Here is a 24,242-nt window from a genome sequence, read left to right on the forward strand (position 1 = left end):
AGAAAATGGCGGATTGCTTCCCGATGTGACGTCACGTTGTGACGTCATCGCTCCGAGAGCGAATAATAGAAAGGCGTTTAATTCGCCAAAATTCACCCATTTAGAGTTCGGAAATCGGTTAAAAAAATATATGGTCTTTTTTTCTGCAACATCAAGGTATATATTGACGCTTACATAGGTCTGGTGATAATGTTCCCCTTTAATTAAGTCTTTGTTACTTAGAATATGTTCCCCTAGTGTCCAAAAAACTCTAAATTAAGTCTTTGTTACTTAGAATATGTTCCCCATACTAAAGTGTTACCAAAAACATATAACTTTGTCTTGAATTTGAAAAAATACCAACATTTTATTTTTCACTAAAGAAGGGTTCGGTGAATGCGCATATGAAACTGCTGGGGTTCGGTACCTCCAACAAGGTTAAGAACCACTGCCCTAGAGACAGCATGTGAAATAGTGACACAGTTACTCAGCCTGCCTGCATTCCACATCTAAGCTCCAACACATATTGGCATTTTGCTTGGTTTTCAGGAAGATTTATCGAGCACAGCAGGACAGAAATGAAAGAATGTCAAGATCAGTCGGTAGGAGTTGCCACTTGTCAACATAGTCAGCATTGTTCTCCTCTCTTTGCTCCAAGGCATAAGTGTTGGCACCTAAAGTGCGCACTAATAGCCCAATTATAGTGTGCTTCATGAAGCTAGCTTGTGGCGTGTGAACATGGTTAAACCTTCAACTGAACATGCTGTCTTTGCTATTACACAGCGGTTTCTTTTTGTTTGTGTTCCCCAACTTCTCTTGAAGTAAATCCTGTCCATTTGACGTCTGTAAAGTAACAACGATATCAGTACTGGTCTTTCCTTGCGAGCCAACAAGAAAAACCGGCTCTATTAGCATGAAGCTCAAAACAAAAGCACACTAATAGAGACGCAAACATTCCAAGTGGCAAGTCAGTTTTTCCCACAGGACAGGCATCTATTTGTGGTGGTGTGGGCGGGGGGTGGCGGCGGCAGCGGCGATGACCAAGAAGAACGCGGAGTTGGAATATAATTACAACATTTTATGTACATATTTATATACAGATTTGAACAATTAGTGATTCACTGAAATATATTTATTAAATGTGGTTCTTACAAAAAATATATCTTATAAAATATAAAAGCTAAAATGTCTCTTAAAGCTCTGTCCCTTTAATTAGTGAATACTAAATAATTTAACTTTAGCCTACTACTACAACCATACTATTTACCAGCAACATGAAGTGAAACAGACGCAGAGGTGTCCTGCCACAGTCAGTCAACCTCCTCCTCCTCCTCCTGCTGCTGCTGAACAGGTCGCACCTGTGGTCCGGACTGTAGGCCTACCTCCTCTCCAAGTCGAGCCCTTTTCGGCCGTTGAAAATATTTTTCTGTACTCATCTGTGTGAAGGAGTGAACATCCAACATTAGAATTTATTACTAACGAGCAGAAGCACTCTATGTACAGTGCCGTCTAACCTTAAGCAGCAGCAGCTCAACACATGCAGGGTTCAACGTTAAGGTTTTTTTCTACTTGCCCGACTTCTCAAATCTACTTGCCCCAATATTTTTACTTGTCCTGCCTAGGTTTTTTTCTGGCTGTGTAGTGCTCATGGCTTATATCTTAGTAAAATCCTTCCCGTTGACTATTTACAACACTACACAGTATTTATTATTATTATTATTATTATTATTATCTATAATTACATTTAAATGGCATTGCATACATGTAAAATTAAATGCTATTTCACATTATTTGACCAGTAGCAGTTATACCCATCTGAACAGGTCAGCCACCTGTTTAAAGCCCGATCACAGTTGAAATCTTGAAATGAAGGGCCTTTAATGGCCAAAACATTAACCTGGACAACATTGTAACAGCTGGTTGGCTCAGATTTTATTCTTTTCATTGCATTCACATGCTGCAGTGGACAGTGGACAATTTAGCTTCAGTCCACGTGTGTTTATTGACAACAGGGTTATAACCTGGACACGTTAGCTTGTCGGTATGAAAACAGGTGACTGTTACTACGTGCGTCTGCCCCGGGCCCCGAGTCAAACAGCGGCGTTGTTAATGAAGCAGCGTCAGGCTGCTCACCGTCAGTGAAACGCTCGGTGAAATCGCGGATTAGCGTTAAATATATGACGAGCCGCGAGCGATGCAGCTATAACCTATCTACCTATAACCTATATTACCCTCGTATTTTGATCCGGTCGGTCCGTTCTTCTTTTACTTCGTCGTCGTCGTCGTCTTCTTCGTCTTCTTCTTCTTCTTCTTCTTCTTCTTCTTCTTCTTCTTCTTCTGGCCCACCAGGTGAATTAAGTGCTATTGGCGGAGTTACAATGCATAGTAGGCTACCGCCACCTACTGCACCGGAGTTGTAACTACAAGCAACATTCACAGACAGACTCCCATTGCTTTTATGAGCGGTCGAGCGAGTCAAAAGCCGAAAAATCCATTTGTGGCGGACGTAATTCTTTCGTGGCGGGCCGCCACAAATAAATGAATGTGTGGGAAACACTGCAAGTAGTTAAGCATCAAAGCTGCACATGACTTCATGACTGTTTGTCCTTCTTGTATTTCTTGCACGCAGGTGAATGTGGGCAAGATGGACTCTCCCATAGAGAAGTGGAATTTGATAATGGGCAACCTGGCGCTGAAGCAGGTAAACATTTAACTGTGGATGCAGACTTCACCTACTACGCTCTCTCATTTAGAAGTGCAATTGATTACCGTATTTTTCAGACTATAAGTCGCAGTTTTTTTCATAGTTTGGCCGGGTTCCAGTGCGACTTATGTATGTTTTTTTCCTTTTTTATTATGCATTTTTGGCAGGTGCGACTTATACTCCGGTGCGACTTATACTCAGAAAAATACGGTACTTTGAGGTTTGAGTACTCATTTAAGTTGTCATGTTGAAGTTTCAGAGTAAACACGGGAATCTGTGTGCACCTCACGATTCCATTACCATTCAGGGGCTACCATTCCAATATTAAATGTTTATTTTTGTATCTTTAATTGTGTGAATGCTCCAAAGCATTCACACATATGGTTTTCTACACCACAATTCATCAATTTATTCAACTACTTCAACTTCTTCTTCTCCAGATTTTGGCAAGCTCTACCCTCCACATTTTTCACCCGATTCAAACCGTTCCAACTTCCCTTGACAAATTCCAAAAATTCCCAGATTTCCCAGAATTCCAGGTTTTCCGGGACATTTTTCCCATTCAAAAATAAATTGGCCATTTTTCAAACTCCGCCATTTCCAAATGTTTAAACCGATTAAAACCATTCCACCTTCAACACATTACACCATCCTGCATATCCAAACTACCCTTTTTTCCAAGTTCAAAACAATTCCAGGATTTTCCAGAATTCCTGGTTTTCCAAAGCCATTTCCACCCTTTTTTCTGGTGACTACTCCTCCCACGTTCTTCAGCCCACTTCAACTGTTCCACCGTCAAAACATTCCTCTTAATTGAAAAAATGCCCGGTTTTCCCAAAATTCCATCTCTCAATTCAACATGTTACTACTTCAACATTTCTCGACCGATTAGAAAAAATGTAACACCAACCATTTCAACTCATTCAGACTATTCAAGTTTTTTTCACCATTTTCAAAAAATCTCCCGCTTTTACCGAAATTTCCAAATTTTTAGGAAATTCCCATTTAAACCAATGGGACATTCTTCCACAATTCCCACATTTTTCATCCGATTGAAACTGTTCCAACTCCAAAATATTCAGCCCGTTCAAAATTATGTGCTCTCCTTTAGGGATGTCCCGATCCAGGTTTTTGCACTTCCGATCCGATACCGATATTGTTTTTGCATTTCCGATCCGATACCGATACTGACCGATACCGATACTGACCTATCCGAGCATGTATTAAAGTTTAAAGTTATTTAGCCTACTTAGTTGTCAGAATCATGTTGAAAAGGGTTTTAGTACTCTTGATAACAACTAGCCAGCTGAATTAGGGGAGTTTGAATAACACACAATGGTTGGTAACAAGAAACTGACCTGTTTATTCAAGGATAAACACAAAATAGACAAAATTATACATGACAAACAGAAATGGCATCATTGAACTAGGGCTGGGCGATATGGCCTTTTTTTAATATTGCGATATTTTAAGGCCATATTGCGATACACAATATATATCTCGATATTTTGCCTTAGCCTTGAATGAACACTTGATGCATATAATCACAGCAGTATGATGATTCTATTTGTTTTGATTGATTGATTGAGACTTTTATTAGTAGGTTGCACAGTGAAGTACATATTCCGTACAATTGACCACTAAATGGTAACACCCGAATAAGTTTTTCAACTTGTTTAAGTCGGGGTCCACTTAAATTGATTCATGATACAGATATATACTATCAGATATATACTATCATCATAATACAGTCATCACACAAGATAATCACATTGAATTATTTACATTATTTATAATCCAGGGTGTGGAGGGGGGCGCCGGATGTAAGTGTCAAAAAGACAGCCAAAAGAGTTTGATATGAGAATAAATCTAAAGTTAAAATATAGGGTAGAAATGCACCCATTTGCAGGAAATGTAGTCTTGATTTTCAAAATTTTCTTTCAAGGCTTGCATGTCTACATTAAAACATTCTTCTTCATACTGCATTAATATATGCTACTTTTAAACTTTCATGCAGAGAAGGAAATCACAACTAAAAAAATCACTAATTTTTTCATACGGTGTTGATGTGGAAATTTTTGCCTCGGCATTTTGATGGTGTGGGCGTGTGGCACCGAATGGAGATAAGCGTCTCGACAGACGTCACAATATTTGAACAATGATGACGAAAACTGTTGTCTCTGTCTTGTCCATGTGTCGAAAATTGTTATGCGCTTATTTTTTTATTTGATTTTGTGCGTGTCATAGATTTGCTATGCGCAGAGGACGCTTAAACAGTGCGCAATTGCACAGGCGAGCACCTTAGAGGGAGCGTTGCTCGCACGGCTGCGCTAGCATCACAGCTAACGTTAGCCATGCTGCTACCTCTCTGCTTGGGGAGGACGTATACGTATGTGATGTATGTCGTGACAGTATGTGACGTGTGTAAGAAGGTGCACTTGCTGTCTGTGAGATGGAGACACAGGAAATATATATAATATAGCTGCTGCAGTGTCTTGTACTGCCAGCAGCTAAAAGCAACTGCGTGAGAATTCACAGACCTGTGGATGTGTTGAAGGTGTGCTGGAAAATGCGGAACGGGAATTAGGGAGCAGCAGAAAAGTGGAATGTATTATTTAAATTGGTGCGTTGGAAAACACGGACTGGAGTTTTTTTTTTAAACTGGATCTGGATCGGCATTTTCCCATGCCTTGCCGATACGCAATTTTTGGCAAATATCGGCAGCCGATCTGATCCAAATATCGGATTGGGACATCCCTAGCTCCAAAGCATTCACACATATGGTTTTCTACACCACAATTCATCAATTTATTCAACTACTTCAACTTCTTCTTCTCCAGATTTTGGCAAGCTCTACCCTCCACATTTTTCACCCGATTCAAACCGTTCCAACTTCAAACTATTCAGGAATTGTGGGCTTTTCCTTGACAAATTCCAAACATTCCCAGATTTCCCAGAATTCCAGGTTTTCCGGGACATTTTTCCCATTCAAAAATAAATTGGCCATTTTTCAAACCTCCGCCATTTCCAAATGTTTAAACCGATTAAAACCATTCCACCTTCAACACATTCCACCATCCTGCATATCCAAACTACCCTTTTTTCCAAGTTCAAAACAATTCCAGGATTTTCCAGAATTCCTGGTTTTCCAAAGCCATTTCCACCCTTTATTCTGGTGACTACTCCTCCCATGTTCTTCAACCCACTTCAACCGTTCCACCGTCAAAACATTCCTCTTATTTAGGACAAAAAACAAAGTTGTTTTTTGAACTGGAAAAAAGCCCGGTTTTCCCAAAATTCCATCTCTATTCAACATGTTACTACTTCAACATTTCTCGACCGATTAGAAAAAATGTAACACCAACCATTTCAACTCATTCAGACCATTCAAGTTTTTTTCACCATTTTCAAAAAATCTCCCGCTTTTACCGAAATTTCCAAATTTTTAGGAAATTCCCATTTAAACCAATGGGACATTCTTCCACAATTCCCACATTTTTCATCCGATTGAAACTGTTCCAACTCCAAAATATTCAGCCCGTTCAAAATTGTGTGCTCTCCTTCAACAATTAAAAAAAAAAATCCTGGATTTCCAAGAGTTCCCAGTTTTCAGGGACATTTTCCCCATTCAAAATGAATTGTCCATTTTGTAAACTTCCACAATTCGCACATATTTCAACCTATTCAAACCATTCCAACATCAACACATTCCACTCATCCAACTAACACTTTCCCAAGTTCTAAACTAAATTCCGTTTCTCCTGGAATTTAAACTCTTCAACATTCAAACTATTCCGACATTCAAACTATTCTTACATTCATAGTACATTTTGTCAGCATTTCAGTTCAACTTCAGCATTGGAGCATTCACACACGATTCTTTCAGGAATTGCCTCATCTAGTTATAATATTGTATTGTTATTAAACATTATAAATGTAATCTATTTAATTCTCAATAACAGGGCTCCTCCTTTGGCTACTGCGTCATTTCCAGTTTGTGGATGTTAGTGCACGCAGCATAGATATATTGTAAGACTAGATATGTAAGAATAATAGGTCCCTGCTAAGTGACAAAATAGATTCAAATCCCCACTTGGGAAGCAGGCATCCTTTATTTCATTTGTGTGCCTTTTAAAACCACACAATGTTCAGACACTTTGCCTCCAGTCGCCATAAACTTGCGGCTCAAAGATGTGTGTCTGTCTACTCCAAGGGTGTCCGAACTAAGACCTGCCGACGTCTTCAATTTGGCCCACGAAATATCATGAGTTTATTAAAGAAATCCAGCCCGCGAGATCTTTTCCAATTAGTATTAAATAATTAACGATCTAATTGCTGCAAACTTGTGGACAACGTGAGTAAGGTCAATGACCATGAATTGTGATGTGACGTGTAGAGATGTCCGATAATGGCTTTTTTGCCGATATTCCGATATTGTCCAACTCTTAATTACCGATTCCGATATCAACCGATACCAATATATACAGTCGTGGAATTAACACATTATTATGCCTAATTTTGTTGTGATGCATTAAACAATGTAACAAGGTTTTCCAAAAGAAATCAACTCAAGTTATGGAAAAAAATGCCAACATGGCACTGCCATATTTATTATTGAAGTCACAAAGTGCATTATTTTTTTAACATGCCTCAAAACAGCAGCTTGGAATTTGGGACATGCTCTCCCTGAGAGAGCATGAGGAGGTTGAGGTGGGCGGGTTTGGAGCGGCGGGGTTGAGGTGGAGGGAGTAGTGAGTAGGGGGGGTGTATATTGTAGCGTCCCGGAAGAGTTAGTGCTGCAAGGGGTTCTGGGTATTTGTGCTGTTGTGTTTATGTTGTGTTACGGTGCGGATGTGTTTGTCATTCTTGTTCGGTGTGGGTTCACAGTGTGGCGCATATTTGTAACAGTGTTAAAGTTGTTTATACGGCCACCCTCAGTGTGACCTGTATGGCTGTTGACCAAGTATGATTGCATTCACTTTTGTGTATGGAAAGCCGTAGATATTATGTGATTGGGCCGGCACGCAAAGGCAGTGCCTTTAAGGTTTATTGGCGCTCTGTACTTCTCCCTACGTCCGTGTACACAGTGGCGTTTTAAAAAGTCATACATTTTACTTTTTGAAACCGATACCGATAATTTCCGATATTAAATTTTAAAGCATTTATCGTCCGATATTATCGACCATCTCTAGTGACGTGATCACAACACAACATTTACTTATATGACCCAAGCCAAACAACCTTCCTTAGTCATGACGCGGAAAAAAGTGCAACCGACACAGCAAGTCAACGCACATGGTCACACATAACGCAACCTGCTCACTGAACTTTGTGGATGTTATAAAAAAGTCCAAGTGCCTTAAGAAAATCAAAATGACACCCATTTAAATCCATCACAATGCATGATGGGAGAATACAAAACACTCTCTTCATCAATCTCTAATTACACTGAGCGCTTTGAGTGCATTAGTGAACACTCTGATGCAATCTAAATGATAATTGTAAGTGCGCAAATGAAGCTGCATCCAGGGAGTTCCATAATGTTCCATTTTCTGTGATGGAGGGAGTAGGATGAACTCAGATGTTTTCTTGGTCAGACTGCACATAAACACTCCATGACATCCTTGTCTGTTCATGAGCAGCACTGTTCGACAAAACCATCCAAACTGTTTCCACCTACCCTCTTGACGCCTCTTTTTGCAGGTTCAGGCCACTGTGGTGGGCTTCTTGGCAGCCGTCGCAGCTGTGGTTCTTGGCTGGATCCCAGAAGGGAAGTTCCAGATGAGCCACGCCGTGCTGCTGTGCTCCAGCAGTGTCGCCACGGCCTTCATCGCCTCCATGCTGCAGGGTAAAGTTCATGCTCACCCTACCAGAGATCCACCCATATGTTGTTTTTGGGGCCAATACTGATACCGATTATTACCGTATTTTCCGGACCATAGGGCGCAGTTTTTTTTCATAGTTTGGCCGGGGGTGCGACGTATACTCCGGAGCGACTTATGTGTGAAATTATTAACACATTACCAAAAAAATATCAAATATTATTTATCTCATTCACGTAAGAGACTAGCCGGATATCAGCAATCGTCACACACACACGTCAACCAATGAAAATTCGGCGGAGGCGGGTCATGGCAGAAGTGCATTGTGGGAAAAGAAGATGCGTTAAAATGAGCGATCATAAATCTTCACTATGACGTCACTTTCGTCACTTGATTGACATTCACGGCACCCGAGGGTCTTCTGAGATGACGCTGGCTGCTGCCAGCTCATTAAAATCAGGAAGGCGAGAAACACTTTATTTCAACAGACTCTGGCGCCGTACCTGTCGTCAAAACTCCAAAGACCGACTGCACAGTTGCACAATAAAAGCGCTTCTTCATCCTGCCTGCGCTACCAAAATAAGAGTCTCAGAAAGCTGGCGTGCACAAGCTAGCAAGCTACGGAGTTTGCCAACAATGTATTTCTTGTAAAGTGTATACAAAGGAGTACGGAAGCTGGATAAATAAGATGCCAAAAACCAACCACTTTCATGTGGTATTGGACAGAAAGGAGGACTTTTTTTTCTCCTCCATTCGAAAATGCGGACGTTATCAGCACCACTGTCTGATTCCAATCAATGCAAGTCATCAGAATCAGGTAATACACCAACTTATATTCTTGTCTTCATGAAAGAAAGGAATCTATATGTGTTAAACATGCTTGTATTATCTTTAAACACTTTTAACTTGTTAACAATATTAACTATATGTGTTAAACATGCTTGTATTATCTTTAAACACCTTTAACTTGTTAACAATATTAACTATATGTGTTAAACATGCTTCTATTATCTTTAAACACCTTTAACTTGTTAACAATATTAACTATATGTGTTAAACATGCTTGTATTATCATTAAACACCTTTTAACTTGTTAACAAAAACATATATTTCATAAATAAGTAAATATAAATTATATATATGAATGAGGTAGATCCCCACGACTTGATCAATTGAAAAGTAGCTCGCCTGCACCCCTTGAGCACCCCTGGTATATAGCATGTTCTATATCAGTGATTCTTAACCTTGTTGAAGGTACCGAAACCCACCAGTTTCATATGCGCATTCACCGAACCCTTCTTTAGTGAAAAAGAATTTTTTTTAATTCAAGAAAAAGTCATGTTTTTTTACTGGTGCACAAAATGAACCGTGCATGAACATCACCTTGTTCAAAGGACAAAACCAACACAGTACATGAACTCACAACAAATTACCCACCTTACACACATTGCCATGAACTGATTAACGTGGACCCTGACTTAAACAAATTGAAAAACTTATTGGGGTGTTACCATTTAGTGGTCAATTGTACGGAATATGTACTGTACTGTGTAAACTGTATTGTTTCATACAATGTATTCTCTTCCTTTGCAATCTGCTAGTAAAAGTTCCAATCAATCAATCAAACAACCTGCAAATCAGATGGAAAATTAGAGGGAACATTGTTTGGAGGTATCCATAATACGCTGATAGGGAGAAGTTTTTATTTACACGATAATTCTGATGTGTTTTTACCTCTGTGGCGGAGGCTCCGCCGAACCCCTGATGCGGACTCACCGAACCCCTAGGGTTCGATCGAACCCAGATTAAGAACCACTGTTCTATATGTTATAGTTATTTGAATGAGTCTTAGCATAATATGTTACGTTAACATACCAGGCACCTTCTCAGTTGGTTATTTTTGCCTCATATAACGTACACTTATTCAGCCTGTTCACTATTCTTTATTTATTTTAAATTGCCTTTCAAATGTCTATTCTTGCTGTTGGGTTTTATCAAATAAATTTCCCCCAAAAATGCGACTTATACTCCAGTGCGACTTATATATGTTTTTTCCCTTCTTTATTGTGCATTTTTGGCAGGTGCGACTTATACTCCGGAGCGACTTATACTCCTAAAAATACGATACTTTGTTGAGATTTTTTTCAATTGTTTACAGACTTTTTAATGACTTTTTTTCATTAAAAACAACTGACAACAAATCGAGCATCTTCTTCTAGTGTTATTATAAAATGTAGTCGTGTTTAGAGACTCCACTTCTGTCCTTCCATGTCCCTGACTAAAGAAGAGCACTGAAGCGAGCATGACGTCACACTAGCTTGGCACCGTTGTGCCAGTTGGACTTTCTCTCCTTAAATGCCGCCATTGTCCTCTTAATATTTGCACATTTTGAAGACTGCTGTTCTCTGTTATATCTGCAATTAGGGATGTCCGATAATGGCTTTTTGCCGATATCCGATATTCCAATATTGACCAAACCCTTAATTATAGATACCGATATCAACAGATACCGATATCAACCGATACTGATGTATACAGTCGTGGAAATAACACATTATTATGCCTAATTTGGACAACCAGGTATGGTGAAGATAAGGTCCTTTTTAAAAAAAAAAAAAAATAAATAAAATAAGATAAATAAATTTAAAACATTTTCTTGAATAAAAAAGAAAGTAAAACAATATAAAAACAGTTACATAGAAACTAGTAATGAATGAAAATGAGTCAAATTAAGTGTTAAAGGTTAGTACTATTAGTGGACCAGCAGCACGCACAATCATGTGTGCTTACGGACTGTATCCCTTGCAGACTGTATTGATATATATTGATATATAATGTAGGAGCCAGAATATTAATAACAGAAAGAAACAACCCTTTTCAAATACATTTCCCCAAAAAATGCGACGTATACTCCAGTGCGACTTATATATGTTTTTTTCCTTCTTTATTATGCATATTCGGCCGGTGCGACTTATACTTCGAAGAATGCGGTATTATGATTTTTCCATATGATTTTTCCATATGAGTTGGGAAATTGTGTTAGATGTAAATATAAACGGAATACAATGATTTGCAAATCATTTTCAACCAATATTCAGTTGAATATGCTACAAAGACAACATATTTGATGTTCAAACTCATAAACATTTTTTTTTTTTGCAAATAATCATTAACTTTAGAATTTGATGCCAGCAACACATGACAAAGAAGTTGGGAAAGGTGGCAATAAATACTGATAAAGTTGAGGAATGCTCATCAAACACTTATTTGGAACATCCCACAGGTGAACAGGCAAATTGGGAAAAGGCGGGTGCCATGATTGGGTATAAAAGTAGATTCCATGATATGCTCAGTCATTCACAAACAAGGATGGGGCGAGAATCACCACTTTGTCAACAAGTGCGTGAGCAAATTGTTGAACAGTTTAAGAAAAACCTTTCTCAACCAGCTATTGCAAGGAATTTAGGGATTTCACCTTCTACGGTCCGTAATATCATCAAAGGGTTCAGAGAATCTGGAGAAATCACTGTACGTAAGCAGCTAAGCCCGTGACCTTCGATCCCTCAGGCTGTACTGCATCAACAAGCGACATCAGTGTGTAAAGGATATCACCACATGGGCTCAGGAACACTTCAGAAACCCACTGTCAGTAACTACAGTTGGTCGCTACATCTGTAAGTGCAAGTTAAAACTCTCCTATACAAGGCGAAAACCGTTTATCAACAACACCCAGAAACATTGTCCGCTTCGCTGGGCCTGAGCTCATCTAAGATGGACTGATACAAAGTGGAAAAGTGTTCTGTGGTCTGACGAGTCCACATTTCAAATTGTTTTTGGAAACTGTGGACGTCGTGTCCTGCGGACCAAAGAGGAAAAGAACCATTCGGATTGTTATAGGAGCAAAGTTGAAAAGCCAGCATCTGTGATGGTATGGGGGTGTATTAGTGCCCAAGACATGGGTAATTTATACATCTGTGAAGGCACCATTAATGCTGAAAGGTACATACAGGTTTTGGAGCAACATATGTTGCCATCCAAGCAACGTTACCATGGACGCCCCTGCTTATTTCAGCAAGACAATGCCAAGCCACGTGTTACATCAACGTGGCTTCATAGTAAAAGAGTGCGGGTACTAGACTGGCCTGCCTGTAGTCCAGACCTGTCTCTCATTGAAAATGTGTGGCGCATTATGAAGCCTAAAATAGCACAACGGAGACCCCCGGACTGTTGAACAACTTAAGCTGTACATCAAGCAAGAATGGGAAAGAATTCCACCTGAGAAGCTTATAAAATGTGTCTCCTCAGTTCCCAAACGTTTACTGAGTGTTGTTAAAAGGAAAGGCCATGTAACACAGTGGTGAACATGCCCTTTCCCAACTACTTTGGCACGTGTTGCAGCCATGAAATTCTAAGTTAATTATTATTTGCAAAAAAAAAATAAAGTTTAGTCGTGCATTCAACTGAATATGGGTTGAAAAGGATTTGCAAATCATTGTATTCCAGATATTGGGTTTCACTATGTACAGTGGGGCTAAAAAGTATTTAGTCAGCCACGATTGTGCAAGTTCTCCCACTTAAAATGATGACAGAGGTCTGTAATTTTCATCATAGGTACACTTCAACTGTGAGAGACAGAATGTGAAAAAAAATCCAGGAATTCACATTGTAGGATTTTTAAAGAATTTATTTGTAAATTATGGTGGAAAATAAGTATTTGGTCAATAACAAAAATTCTACTCAATACTTTGTAATATAACCTTTGTTGGCAATAACAGAGGTCAAACGATTACTATAGGTCTTTACCAGGTTTGCACACACAGTAGCTGGTATTTTGGGCCATTCCTCCATGCAGATCTTCTCGAGAGCAGTGATGTTTTGGGGCTGTCGCCGGGCAACACGGACTTTCAACTCCCTCCACAGATTTTCTATGGGGTTGAGGTCTGGAGACTGGCTAGGCCACTCCAGGACTTTCAAATGCTTCTTACGGAGCCACTCTTTCGTTGCCCGGGCGGTGTGTTTGGGATCATTGTCATGCTGGAAGACCCAGCCACGTTTCATCTTCAAAGCTCTCTCTGATGGAAGGAGGTTTTGGCTCAAAATCTAACGATACATGGCCCCGTTCATTCTTTCCTTAACACGGATCAGTCGGCCTGTCCCCTTAGCAGAAAAACAGCCCCAAAACATGATGTTTCCACCCCCATGCTTCACAGTAGGTAAGGTGTTCTTGGGATGCAACTCAGTATTCTTCTTCCTCCAAACACGACGAGTTGAGTTTGTACCAAAAAGTTCTATTTTGGTTTCATCTGACCACATGCCATTCTCCCAATCCTCTGCTGTATCATCCATGTGCTCTCTGGCAAACTTCAGACGGGCCTGGACATGCACTGGCTTAAGCAGGTGGACACGTCTGGCACCGCAGGATTTGATTCCCTGTCGGCGTAGTGTGTTACTGATGGTAACCTTTGTTACTTTGGTCCCAGCTCTCTGCAGGTCATTCACCAGGTCCCCCCATGTGGTTCTGGGATTTTTGCTCACCGTTCTCATGATCATTTTGACCCCACGGGATGAGATCTTGCGTGGAGCCCCAGATCGAGGGAGATAATCAGTGGTCTTGTATGTTTTCCATTTTCTGATAATTGCTCCCACAGTTGATTTTTTCACACCAAGCTGCTTGCCTATTGTAGATTCACTCTTCACAGTCTGGTGCAGGTCTACAATTCTTTTCCTGGTGTCCTTCGACAGCTCTTTGGTCTTGGCCATAGTGGAGTTTGGAGTCTGACTGTTTGAGGCTGTGGACAGGTGTCTTTTATACAGATAACGAGTTCAAACAGGTGCCATTAATACAGGTAACGAGTGGAGGACAGAAGAGCTTCTTAAAGAAGAAGTTACAGGTCTGTGAGAGCCAGAGATCTTCCTTGTTTGAAGTGACCAAATACTTATTTTCCACCATAATTTACAAATAAATTCTTTAAAATTCCTACAATGTGAATTCCTGGATTTTTTTTCACATTCTGTCTCTCACAGTTGAAGTGTACCTATGATGAAAATTACAGACCTCTGTCATCATTTTAAGTGGGAGAACTTGCACAATCGTGGCTGACTAAATACTTTTTAGCCCCACTGTAAAAGCGCTTTTAGTCACTAGAGAAAAGCGCTATATAAATACAATTCACTTCACTTCATTCACTCATAGCATGCGCCATCTTCTCGTTTAGGTTTCATCATGGTGGGTGTGATTGTGGGCTCCAAGAAGACGGGCATCAACCCGGACAATGTTGCCACCCCGATCGCAGCAAGTTTCGGAGACCTCATAACCTTGGCCATCCTGGCCTGGATCAGCCAAGGACTCTACAAGTGCCTAGGTGAGGGATGCCCTCCTCTTCCACATGTCCCTGAAGACTTGCACACGCTCCACCAGGCTTGAGCCATGCTCTCCTCGCAGCAGGAGACGTGGTCAGGCAGCATAACTTCACATGAAGCACATAGTTGACCTTGTAGTCCATCTGCCCCATCTTGAGGTAGACCGTGGTAATGCATGATATTGTTCTTATTAACATGCACGTTTTCAACTAAGCTTGATGTGATCAAAGATGCTTTACTGACCGCAAAGGCTGCGTCTGATGGTCACATGATTTATAGATAGATTTATAGACCTGCTTGTCTGACGAACTTCATAGTTTCACGTCTTTTTCACCTAAGTTTGTCAATCAGACTCTTCAAATAAGTAGTAAATATTGTGTCAAAGGTGTCGTATTGTGCCCGGTGGTACCTGTTTTTGTGTATTTGGCATCCTTATAACTCCCAGAAATGTTCATCCAAACCATGGAGGCATGGTGGAGATACACTATATTGCCAAAAGTATTTGGCCACACATCCAAATGATGAGAATCAGGTGTCCTAATCACTTGGCCCGGTGTATAAAATCAAGCACTTTTTAGAAACATCTGTGAAAGAATGGGCCGCTCTCTGTCATAGGATGCCACCTGTGCAACGAATCCAGTCGTGAAATGTCCTCGCTCCTAAATATTCCAAAGATAACTTTATTATAAGAAAAGTGAAGAGTTTGGGAACAACAGCAACTCGGCCACCAAGTGGTAGGCCACGTAAACTGACAGAGAGGGGTCAGCGGATGCTGAAGCGCAGAGTGCAAAGACTTTCTGCACAGTCAGTTGCTATAGAGCTCCAAACTTCATGTGACCTTCCAATTAGCCCACGTACAGTACGCAGAGAGCTTCATGGAATGGGTTTCCATAGCCGAGCAGCTGCATCTAAGCCATACATCGCCAAGTTCAATGCAAAGCATTATTTTTGTTATTTAAACAAAAATAATCATATTTATGTATTAAATTTGATAGGGAAATTCTAATACAGGTACTGAAAAACAGACACTCCGCCATCCCAAAATATTAAAAAATTAAAACTTAAAAAAATAATAATAAAAGGGTGCGTGTGCTTAGTTAACTTTCAGTTTCGATTCCACATATTAATGTGGCTATTTTAGGTAAAAAAATAAATAAATGGCGGCGTTTGTGTTTAAGGAATATTTTCCCTTATTTGGGCAATGGAACGCTTTAGAGATGACTGGCTTTGGCCTTGGTTCTGCTCCAAGAAGATAAACCCAGTGTTTTTATCTATGCACTCTCACAAACACTCTAGAGCAGTGGAGACTCCTTCTCTGGACTGATGAATCACACTTTTCCATCTGGCAATCTGATGGACGAGTCTGGGTTTGGAGGTTGCCAGGAAAACGCTACATTTCAGACTGCATTGTGCCGAGTGGGAAATTTGGTGGAGGAGGTATTATGGTGTGGGGTTGTTATTCAGGAGTGGGGCTCGGCCTCTTAGTTCCAGTGAAAGGAACTTTGAATGCTCCAGGATAGCAAAACATTTTGGACAATTCCATGGGATGGCACTTCAAGTTCATATGTGAGTAAAGGCAGGTGGCCAAATACTTTTGTCAATATAGTGTATCAATGATCACTTTTGCTCTTTCTGTCTGAAACAATTGCGACATATTTCGTCTTAGTGACGTCAGCAGATTATCCATATATGGTAGAAATTTACTCAAAGTGCTTTGTGCGAGTCCGCCATTGTAAGTCAGTAAATTTTTATTTATAAAGCGCTTTTTACAGATAAAATCACAAAGCGCTGCACAAAACATAGGTAAAGTAAAACAACAATTCAATTGAAACAACAGGGGCAACATCATAAAAAGGATACAAAGTGGATTAAAAACGATAGTTAAAAGGTGCATTAACTAAAGATTGACTAACAAGAGAAGTTTCAATCAATCAATCATCCATCCATCCATTTTCTACCGCTTATTCCCTTTGGGGTCGCGGGGGGCGCTGGAGCCTATCTCAGCTACAATCGGGCGGAAGGCAGGGTACACCCTGGACAAGTCGCCACCTCATCGCAGGGCCAATCAATCAATTCAATCAATCAATTCCTTTATTGTCATTGTCATAATAACACTTAAGTCATACATGTCAACGAGATTTTGTTGGAGCTTTGTCCAGCGGCATAGAAACTGCATTGAAGTGCAGGTTGACCATAGTTCACAGTTTAGCATTGTCAAGAAGATCGCGATAAGAGGGGTGTGGGGGTGGGAACAGTCGGATGTCTGATTGGTGTTACGTTTATGTTGCAGCAATGCAATGTCCAGAGAACAGTTATTGAGGTGGTGAAGAGTGAGGTAATAAGATGGTCCGGGGCAGCAAAGGGGCAGGCTGTTCATTTAGCAGTCTCACAGCCTGGGGATACAGACTGTGAGACATTCTGGTGGTCCTGGCGCGAATCCATCTATACCTCCTTCCAGAGGGTAGCAGGTTGAAGAGGCCATGGGCTGGGTGGTATCTGTCCTTCAGGATGTTGTGTACTCGCTTTAGGCAGCGAGTTGTGTGCATGGCACTCATCTCTGGGAGTATCGTCCTTGTAATTTTCCCCGCCGCTTTAACCACTCGCTGGAGGGCCTGTTGCTTCGCTTTAGTGCAGCTAGCAAACCACACTAAAAAGCCGTAAGTGAGGACACTGTTGATGGCACAGTTGTAAAAGTTGACCATTGATTTCTGCGGAATGTTTGCGCATTTTAGTTTCCTTAAAGGGGAACATTATCACCAGACCTATGTAAGCGTCAATATATACCTTGATGTTGCAGAAAAAAGACCATATATTTTTTTAACCGATTTCCGAACTCTAAATGGGTGAATTTTGGCGAATTAAACGCCTTTCTGTTATTCGCTCTCGGAGCGATGACATCACGTTGTGACGTCACATCGGGAAGCAATCCGCCATTTTCTCAAACACTGAGTCAAATCAGCTCTGTTATTTTCCGTTTTTTCGACTGTTTTCCGTACCTTGGAGACATCATGCCTCGTCGGTGTGTTGTCGGAGGGTGTAACAACACGAACAGGGACGGATTCAAGTTGCACCAGTGGCCCAAAATGCGAAAGTGGCAAGAAATTGGACGTTTGTTCCGCACACTTTACCGACGAAAGCTATGCTACGACAGAGATGGCAAGAATGTGTGGATATCCTGCGACACTCAAAGCAGATGCATTTCCAACGATAAAGTCAAAGAAATCTGCCGCCAGACCCCCATTGAATCTGCCGGAGTGTGTGAGCAATTCAGGGACAAAGGACCTCGGTAGCACGGCAAGCAATGGCGGCAGTTTGTTCCCGCAGACGAGCGAGCTAAACCCCCTGAATGTCTTCACTCACACCGTCCCTTATGCTACCGAAGATGATCAAGAGAAGAATATCGACCCTAGCTTCCCTGGCCTGCTCACATCAACTCCAAAACTGGACAGATCAGCTTTCAGGAAAAGAGCGCGGATGAGGGTATGTCTACAGAATATATTAATTGATGAAAATTGGGCTGTCTGCACTCTCAAAGTGCATGTTCTTGCCAAATGTATTTCATATGCTGTAAACCTAGTTCATAGTTGTTAGTTTCCTTTAATGCCAAACAAACACATACCAATCGTTGGTTAGAAGGCGATCGCCGAATTCGTCCTCGCTTTCTCCCGTGTCGCTGGCTGTCGTGTCTTTTTCGTCAGTTTCGCTTGCATACGGTTCAAACCGATATGGCTCAATAGCTTCAGTTTCTTCTTCAATTTCGTTTTCGCTACCTGCCTCCACACTACAACCATCCGTTTCAATACATGCGTAATCTGTTGAATCGCTTAAGCCGCTGAAATCCGAGTCTGAATCCGAGCTAATGTCGCTATAGCTTGCTGTTCTATGCGCCATGTTTGTTTGTGTTGGCATCACTATGTGACGTCACAGGAAAATGGACGGGTGTATATAACGATGGTTAAAATCAGGCACTTTGAAGCTTTTTTTAGGGATATTGCGTGATGGATAAAATTTTGAAAAAAACTTCGAAGAATATAATAAGCCACTGGGAACTGATTTTTAATGGTTTTAACCCTTCTGAAATTGTGATAATGTTCCGCTTTAAAAAAAAAAGACGTTGTTGGGCCTTTCCGACTGTAGAAGCAGTGTTAATGTCCCAGCATAGATCTTCTGTTATGCTCACCCCTAAAAATTTGAAATGCTTGACCCTTTCTACGAGATTGTTATTAATTAAAAGTGGAGGGTGTTTGTTCTGCCCTTTCCTGCGGAAGTCTACAATTAGTTCTTTGGTTTTGTTAGTGTTAAGAACCAAGTTGTTGTTAGCACACCATGAAGCCAGCTGTTGGACCTCTGCAATGTATGCTGTCTCATCATTGTTGCTGATGAGCCCAAGCACCGTGGTGTCGTCGGCATATTTGACAGTGAGATTGGATGTTGAAGAGGCTATGCAGTCATGTGTGAAGTGGGTGAAGAGCACAGGGCTTAGCACACAACCCTGTGGGGCACCGGTGTTGATGGTGAGCGTGGCAGAAATGTGCTCGCCTATTTTCACATACTGTGTGCGATTCGTTAAAAAGTCCAAAATCCAGTTGCAGAGGAAGGTGTTCAGACCAAGTTTTCAAATGTTTCTTAAAAGTGTCAACACAGTCAAGATCACGGATGGACTGGCGCAAGTCTTTCCAGAGTCTGGGAGCTATAGCCGGGAATGCCAAGTTTTGAAATTAGTTTTTGGGATCTTTAGTAGACCCTGGCCTGAAGAACGGAGGCTGCGCCCTGAATAGTAGGGGAATAACAAGTCAGCGATGTACTGAGGAGCCCCACTATGCAACGCACCAAACGTCAGGACTAAAATCTTACAAACTCCATCCATCCATCCATCTTCTTCCGCTTATCCGAGGTCGGGTCGCGGGGGCAGCAGCCTAAGCAGGGAAGCCCAGACTTCCCTCTCCCCAGCCACTTTGTCCAGCTCTTCCTGTGGGACCCCGAGGCGTTCCCAGGCCAGCCGGGAGACATAGTCTTCCCAACGTGTCCTGGGTCTTCCCCGCGGCCTCCTACCGGTCGGACGTGCCCTAAACACCTCCCTAGGGAGGCGTTCGGGTGACATCCTGACCAGATGCCCGAACCACCTCATCTGGCTCCTCTCGATGTGGAGGAACAGCGGCTTTACTTTGAGTTCCCCCCGGATGGCAGAGCTTCTCACCCTATCTCTAAGGGAGAGCCCCGCCACTCGGCGGAGGAAACTCATTTCGGCCGCTTGTACCCGTGATCTTGACCTTTCGGTCATAACCCAAAGCTCATGACCATAGGTGAGGATGGGAACGTAGATCGACCGGTAAATCGAGAGCTTTGCCTTCCGGCTCAGCTCCTTCTTCACCACAACGGATCGATACAGCGTCCGCATTACTGAAGACGCCGCACCGATCCGCCTGTCGATCTCACGATCCACTCTTCCCTCACTCGTGAACAAGACTCCGAGGTACTTGAACTCCTCCACTTGGGGCAAGATCTCCTCCCCGGTAGGATGGCACTCCACCCTTTTCCGGGCGAGAACCATGGACTCGGACTTGGAGGTGCTGATTCTCATCCCAGTCGCTTCACACTCGGCTGCGAACCGATCCAGCGAGAGCTGAAGATCCTGGCCAGATGAAGCCATCAGGACCACATCATCTGCAAAAAGCAGAGACCTAATCCTGCAGCCACCAAACCAGATCCCCTCAATGCCTTGACTGCGCCTAGAAATTCTGTCCATAAAAGTTATGAACAGAATCGGTGACAAAGGGCAGCCTTGGCGGAGTCCAACCCTCACTGGAAACGTGTCCGACTTACTGCCGACAATGCGGACCAAGCTCTGGCACTTAGCTATCTTACAAACTCAATGCGGAATTTGACTGGAAGCCAATGAAGACCGGATAAAGTTAAAGTTAAAGTACCAATGATTGTCACACACACGAGGTGTGGCGAAATTATTCTCTGCATTTGACCCATCACCCTTGTTCACCCCCTGGGAGGTGAGGGGAGCAGTGAGCAGCAGCGGTTGCCGCGCCCGGGAATAATTTTTGGTGATTTAACCCCCAATTCAGACCCTTGATGCTGAGTGCCAAGCAGGGAGGTAATGGGTCCCATTTTTATAGTCTTTGGTATGACTTGGCCGGGGGTTTGAACTCACAACCTACCGATCTCAGGGCGGACACTCTAACCACTAGGCCACTGAGTATAAAATGGGTTTGGTATGGGCTGTTTTGGGTGCACCGGTCTAAAGTCTGGCAGCTGCATTTTGTACCGTCTTAAGTCTAGCATTGATTTGTTGAAAAGAGTGAAGAGAGAATTGCAATACTGCAATCGTAATCAATAAGCTCCTTCTTTTTGTCTATCCTCTAGTTGTGAGGCAGACCGGCTCATCCTGTTGCCATTTATAATACAAAGTAGCGTACAGTTCTAACTTATATCTGTCAGTAGACTCCATATGGAAGTACAAAAATGTTTATATTGTTTATTTTCATGCTGGATGGGGTTGCAATTCTGCCAGTCGGCCAGCAGAGATCCCCGCTGCCTCGGCCTGCGCTCCATGGTCTCCCGGGTTTAGAACAGATGCTCCTCTCTTCTCACCGCACATTCCACATGTTTAATTCATGTCACACCCAACGCCGCCTGCAACACAAGGATACAGTCAGCGATATTTCCTCCCGGCCTATTCCTCCTTCACATAGACGTCTGCTCTGAGAGGAAACAGAGACACGCTGTCAGCCACATTTATTAAAACACACTTCAGAGTGAATATTTCCACTGCGGAGCGGCTGTCTGGCCATGTCTTTTCCTGAATAGTGTCCGTGTTGTTCCGGTCCCGCCGTGTTGACACATGTCCCCATTAGGAGAGCAACAAAAGGCAACATGACAATGTCATTACCTGCACAGGGAAATGAAATGCTTCTCATTTTGAGACAAATGAGCTGAGTCAAGAGGCAACACTTGTGCCTAGTCACTTTTAATTAAAGATTGCTTTAAGACTGGGGGGGTTCAACCGTACTGCGTCACTTTCAGATTTGACCACTAACACAAAAATATGTCATCACTCAGGTTTCTGTGGTGATTCATGCTAATTGTTGCACCATTTTTTGAAAGCGCCATTAATCGGATTGTTCTGCACCTCGGGCCAGTGGAGCGATCTGCATGTCGACCACCGTTTACAGATTGGCCTCGGACTCATTGGTGACATGTTTTTTTGTTATCTTGGGCAGGACACTTCCCCCTTTCCCCCAGTGCAAGATTGTCAGAGACATTTTAAACAAGCTATTAGTGTACTTTTGTGCATGATGTCACTAAGATGACATATCAAAACAACACTAAATTAAAGTGCACTTTTTGTACAGAACGCCACTACAATGTTTTAAAACAAATAAAGTGCACTTTTGTGCATGATGTCACACAAGATATTTCAATAACTGTCAAATCAAAATGAGCTGCATAATAGGAAATCAAATAGTGTATGTCCTTCGCTATGTGGTAGGTTCCTGCGGACGTTATCTCCTGTTGTTCAACTATTTTTTTCATACGGTGTTGATGTGGAAATGGTTTACTGCATTAATATATGCTCATTTTAAACTTTCATGCAGAGAGGGAAATCACAAAAAAAGTGTATTTATTAAACAGTTATTAAGCAGTGGCACAAACATTCATGTCATTTCCAAAACAGAAAGTGCAAGATTGTCAGAGACATTTTAAAACAAGCTATTAGTGCACTTTTGTGCGTGATGTCACTAAGATGACATATCAAAACAACACTAAAGTGCACTTTTTGTACAGAAGGCCACTACAATAGTTTAAAACAAATAAAGTGCACTTTTGTGCATGATGTCACACAAGATATTTCAATAAGTGTCAAATAAAAATGAGCTGCATAATAGAAAATCAAATAGTGTATGTCCTTCGCTATGTGGTAGGTTCCTGCGGACGTTATCTCCTGTTGTTCAACTATTTTTTTCATACGGTGTTGATGTGGAAATGGTTTCTTGGGCATTTTGTAGGTGTGGCACCGGCCGAGATGTTGACATGCGGAGTTTCAAGCACTCTTCATTCTCTAGCGGGTGACTTTTCAAAAGCTACAAATTAGCAGTGCTGCTACTTTTTGCAGCAACGCTTTTGCCGCATACTTGCCATATTACGGTTGTCTGTTCAACATCTTCCCGCTTGAAGCCAAACCACCGCCAGACGATGGACCCTGTGCTGTTTTTCTTGGGAATTAATTCTTCCTTCATTTGTTACCAGATTCGCACCTTCTCTCTCTTGTATTACTACTCACACCTACTAGGGGTGCGGTGCGGTAGGACCCCATTAATTTGGATTGTTTTGCACCTCGGGCCAGTGGACCACCGTTTACAGATTGGCCTCGGACTCATCGATGACATGTTTTTTTGTTATCTTGGGCAAGACACTTCACCCTTGCCCCCAGTGCCGCTCACACTGGAGAATGAATGATGGGTGGTGGTCGGAGGGGCCCGTAGGCGCAAACTGGCAGCCACGCTTCCGTCTGTCTACCCCAGGGCAGCTGTGGCTACAAATGTAGCTTACCACCACCGGGTGTGAATGTGGAGTGAATGAATGATGGGGTCTCGCTTCTCTGTGAAGCGCTTTGGGTGTCTAGAAAAGCGCTATATAAATCTAATCCATTATTATTATCATTATTTTTATTATCTGCTTTGGTTTTGTCCTCTGCACTACAACAATGCTGTCAGTGGGAGATGCACAAAGGCTAAATGTACGATAGAGCTTTATTTATATATCAACCTTTAATGAGCCAAGATTGTGCTTTTTATTGAGAAAATCTCCCACTTGACAAAAATGTCACACAAATATGTAGGGATGGACTTGGACTTAGACAAACTTTATTGATCCTAGGGCTGGGCGATATATTGATATACGCGATATATCGCGGGTTTGTCTCTGTGCGATATAGAAAATTACTATATCGTGATATTAGAGTATGCGTTCTCACGCAGTTGCTTTTAGCTGCGGGCATTACACTGCATGCTCTACTCGCTCTTTCCTGTCTCTCCTTCTCACAGACAGCAAGCGCACCTTCTTACACACGTCACATACTGTCACAACATATGTCACATACGTATACGCCCTCGCTGAGCAGAGAGGTAGCGGCATGGGTAAAGTTAGCTGTGATGCTAGCGGTAATACGAGAGAAAGAAGGTGCGAATCTGGTAACAAATGAAGGAATAATTAATTCCCCCAAAAAACAGCAGGGGTTCCATCGTCTGGCGGTGGTTTGGCTTCAAGTGGGAATATGTCGAACAGACAACCGTAATTTGTCAAGTGTGGGGCGAAAGCGTTGCTATTAAATGTAGCATTACTGCTAATATGTAGCATCATTTGAA

The 24,242-nt window shown here is 42.0% G+C and overlaps 1 protein-coding gene across 2 annotated transcripts in view; it reads left to right on the forward strand.

Moving 5' to 3' along the window:
- slc41a2b (solute carrier family 41 member 2b) overlaps nucleotides 1-24,242 on the forward strand; it is a 134,601-nt gene that overhangs the window by 25,981 nt on the left and 84,378 nt on the right. For both annotated transcript variants that reach the window (XM_061961241.2, XM_061961240.2), the window contains exons 4-6: nucleotides 2,609-2,680; nucleotides 8,387-8,531; nucleotides 14,721-14,867. In XM_061961241.2, the coding sequence (XP_061817225.1) occupies nucleotides 2,609-2,680; nucleotides 8,387-8,531; nucleotides 14,721-14,867 (364 nt within the window). The remainder of the gene's footprint in view (nucleotides 1-2,608; nucleotides 2,681-8,386; nucleotides 8,532-14,720; nucleotides 14,868-24,242) is intronic.

The sequence above is a fragment of the Nerophis lumbriciformis genome, linkage group LG05, assembly GCF_033978685.3.
Source record: "Nerophis lumbriciformis linkage group LG05, RoL_Nlum_v2.1, whole genome shotgun sequence".
Lineage (NCBI taxonomy): Eukaryota > Metazoa > Chordata > Actinopteri > Syngnathiformes > Syngnathidae > Nerophis > Nerophis lumbriciformis.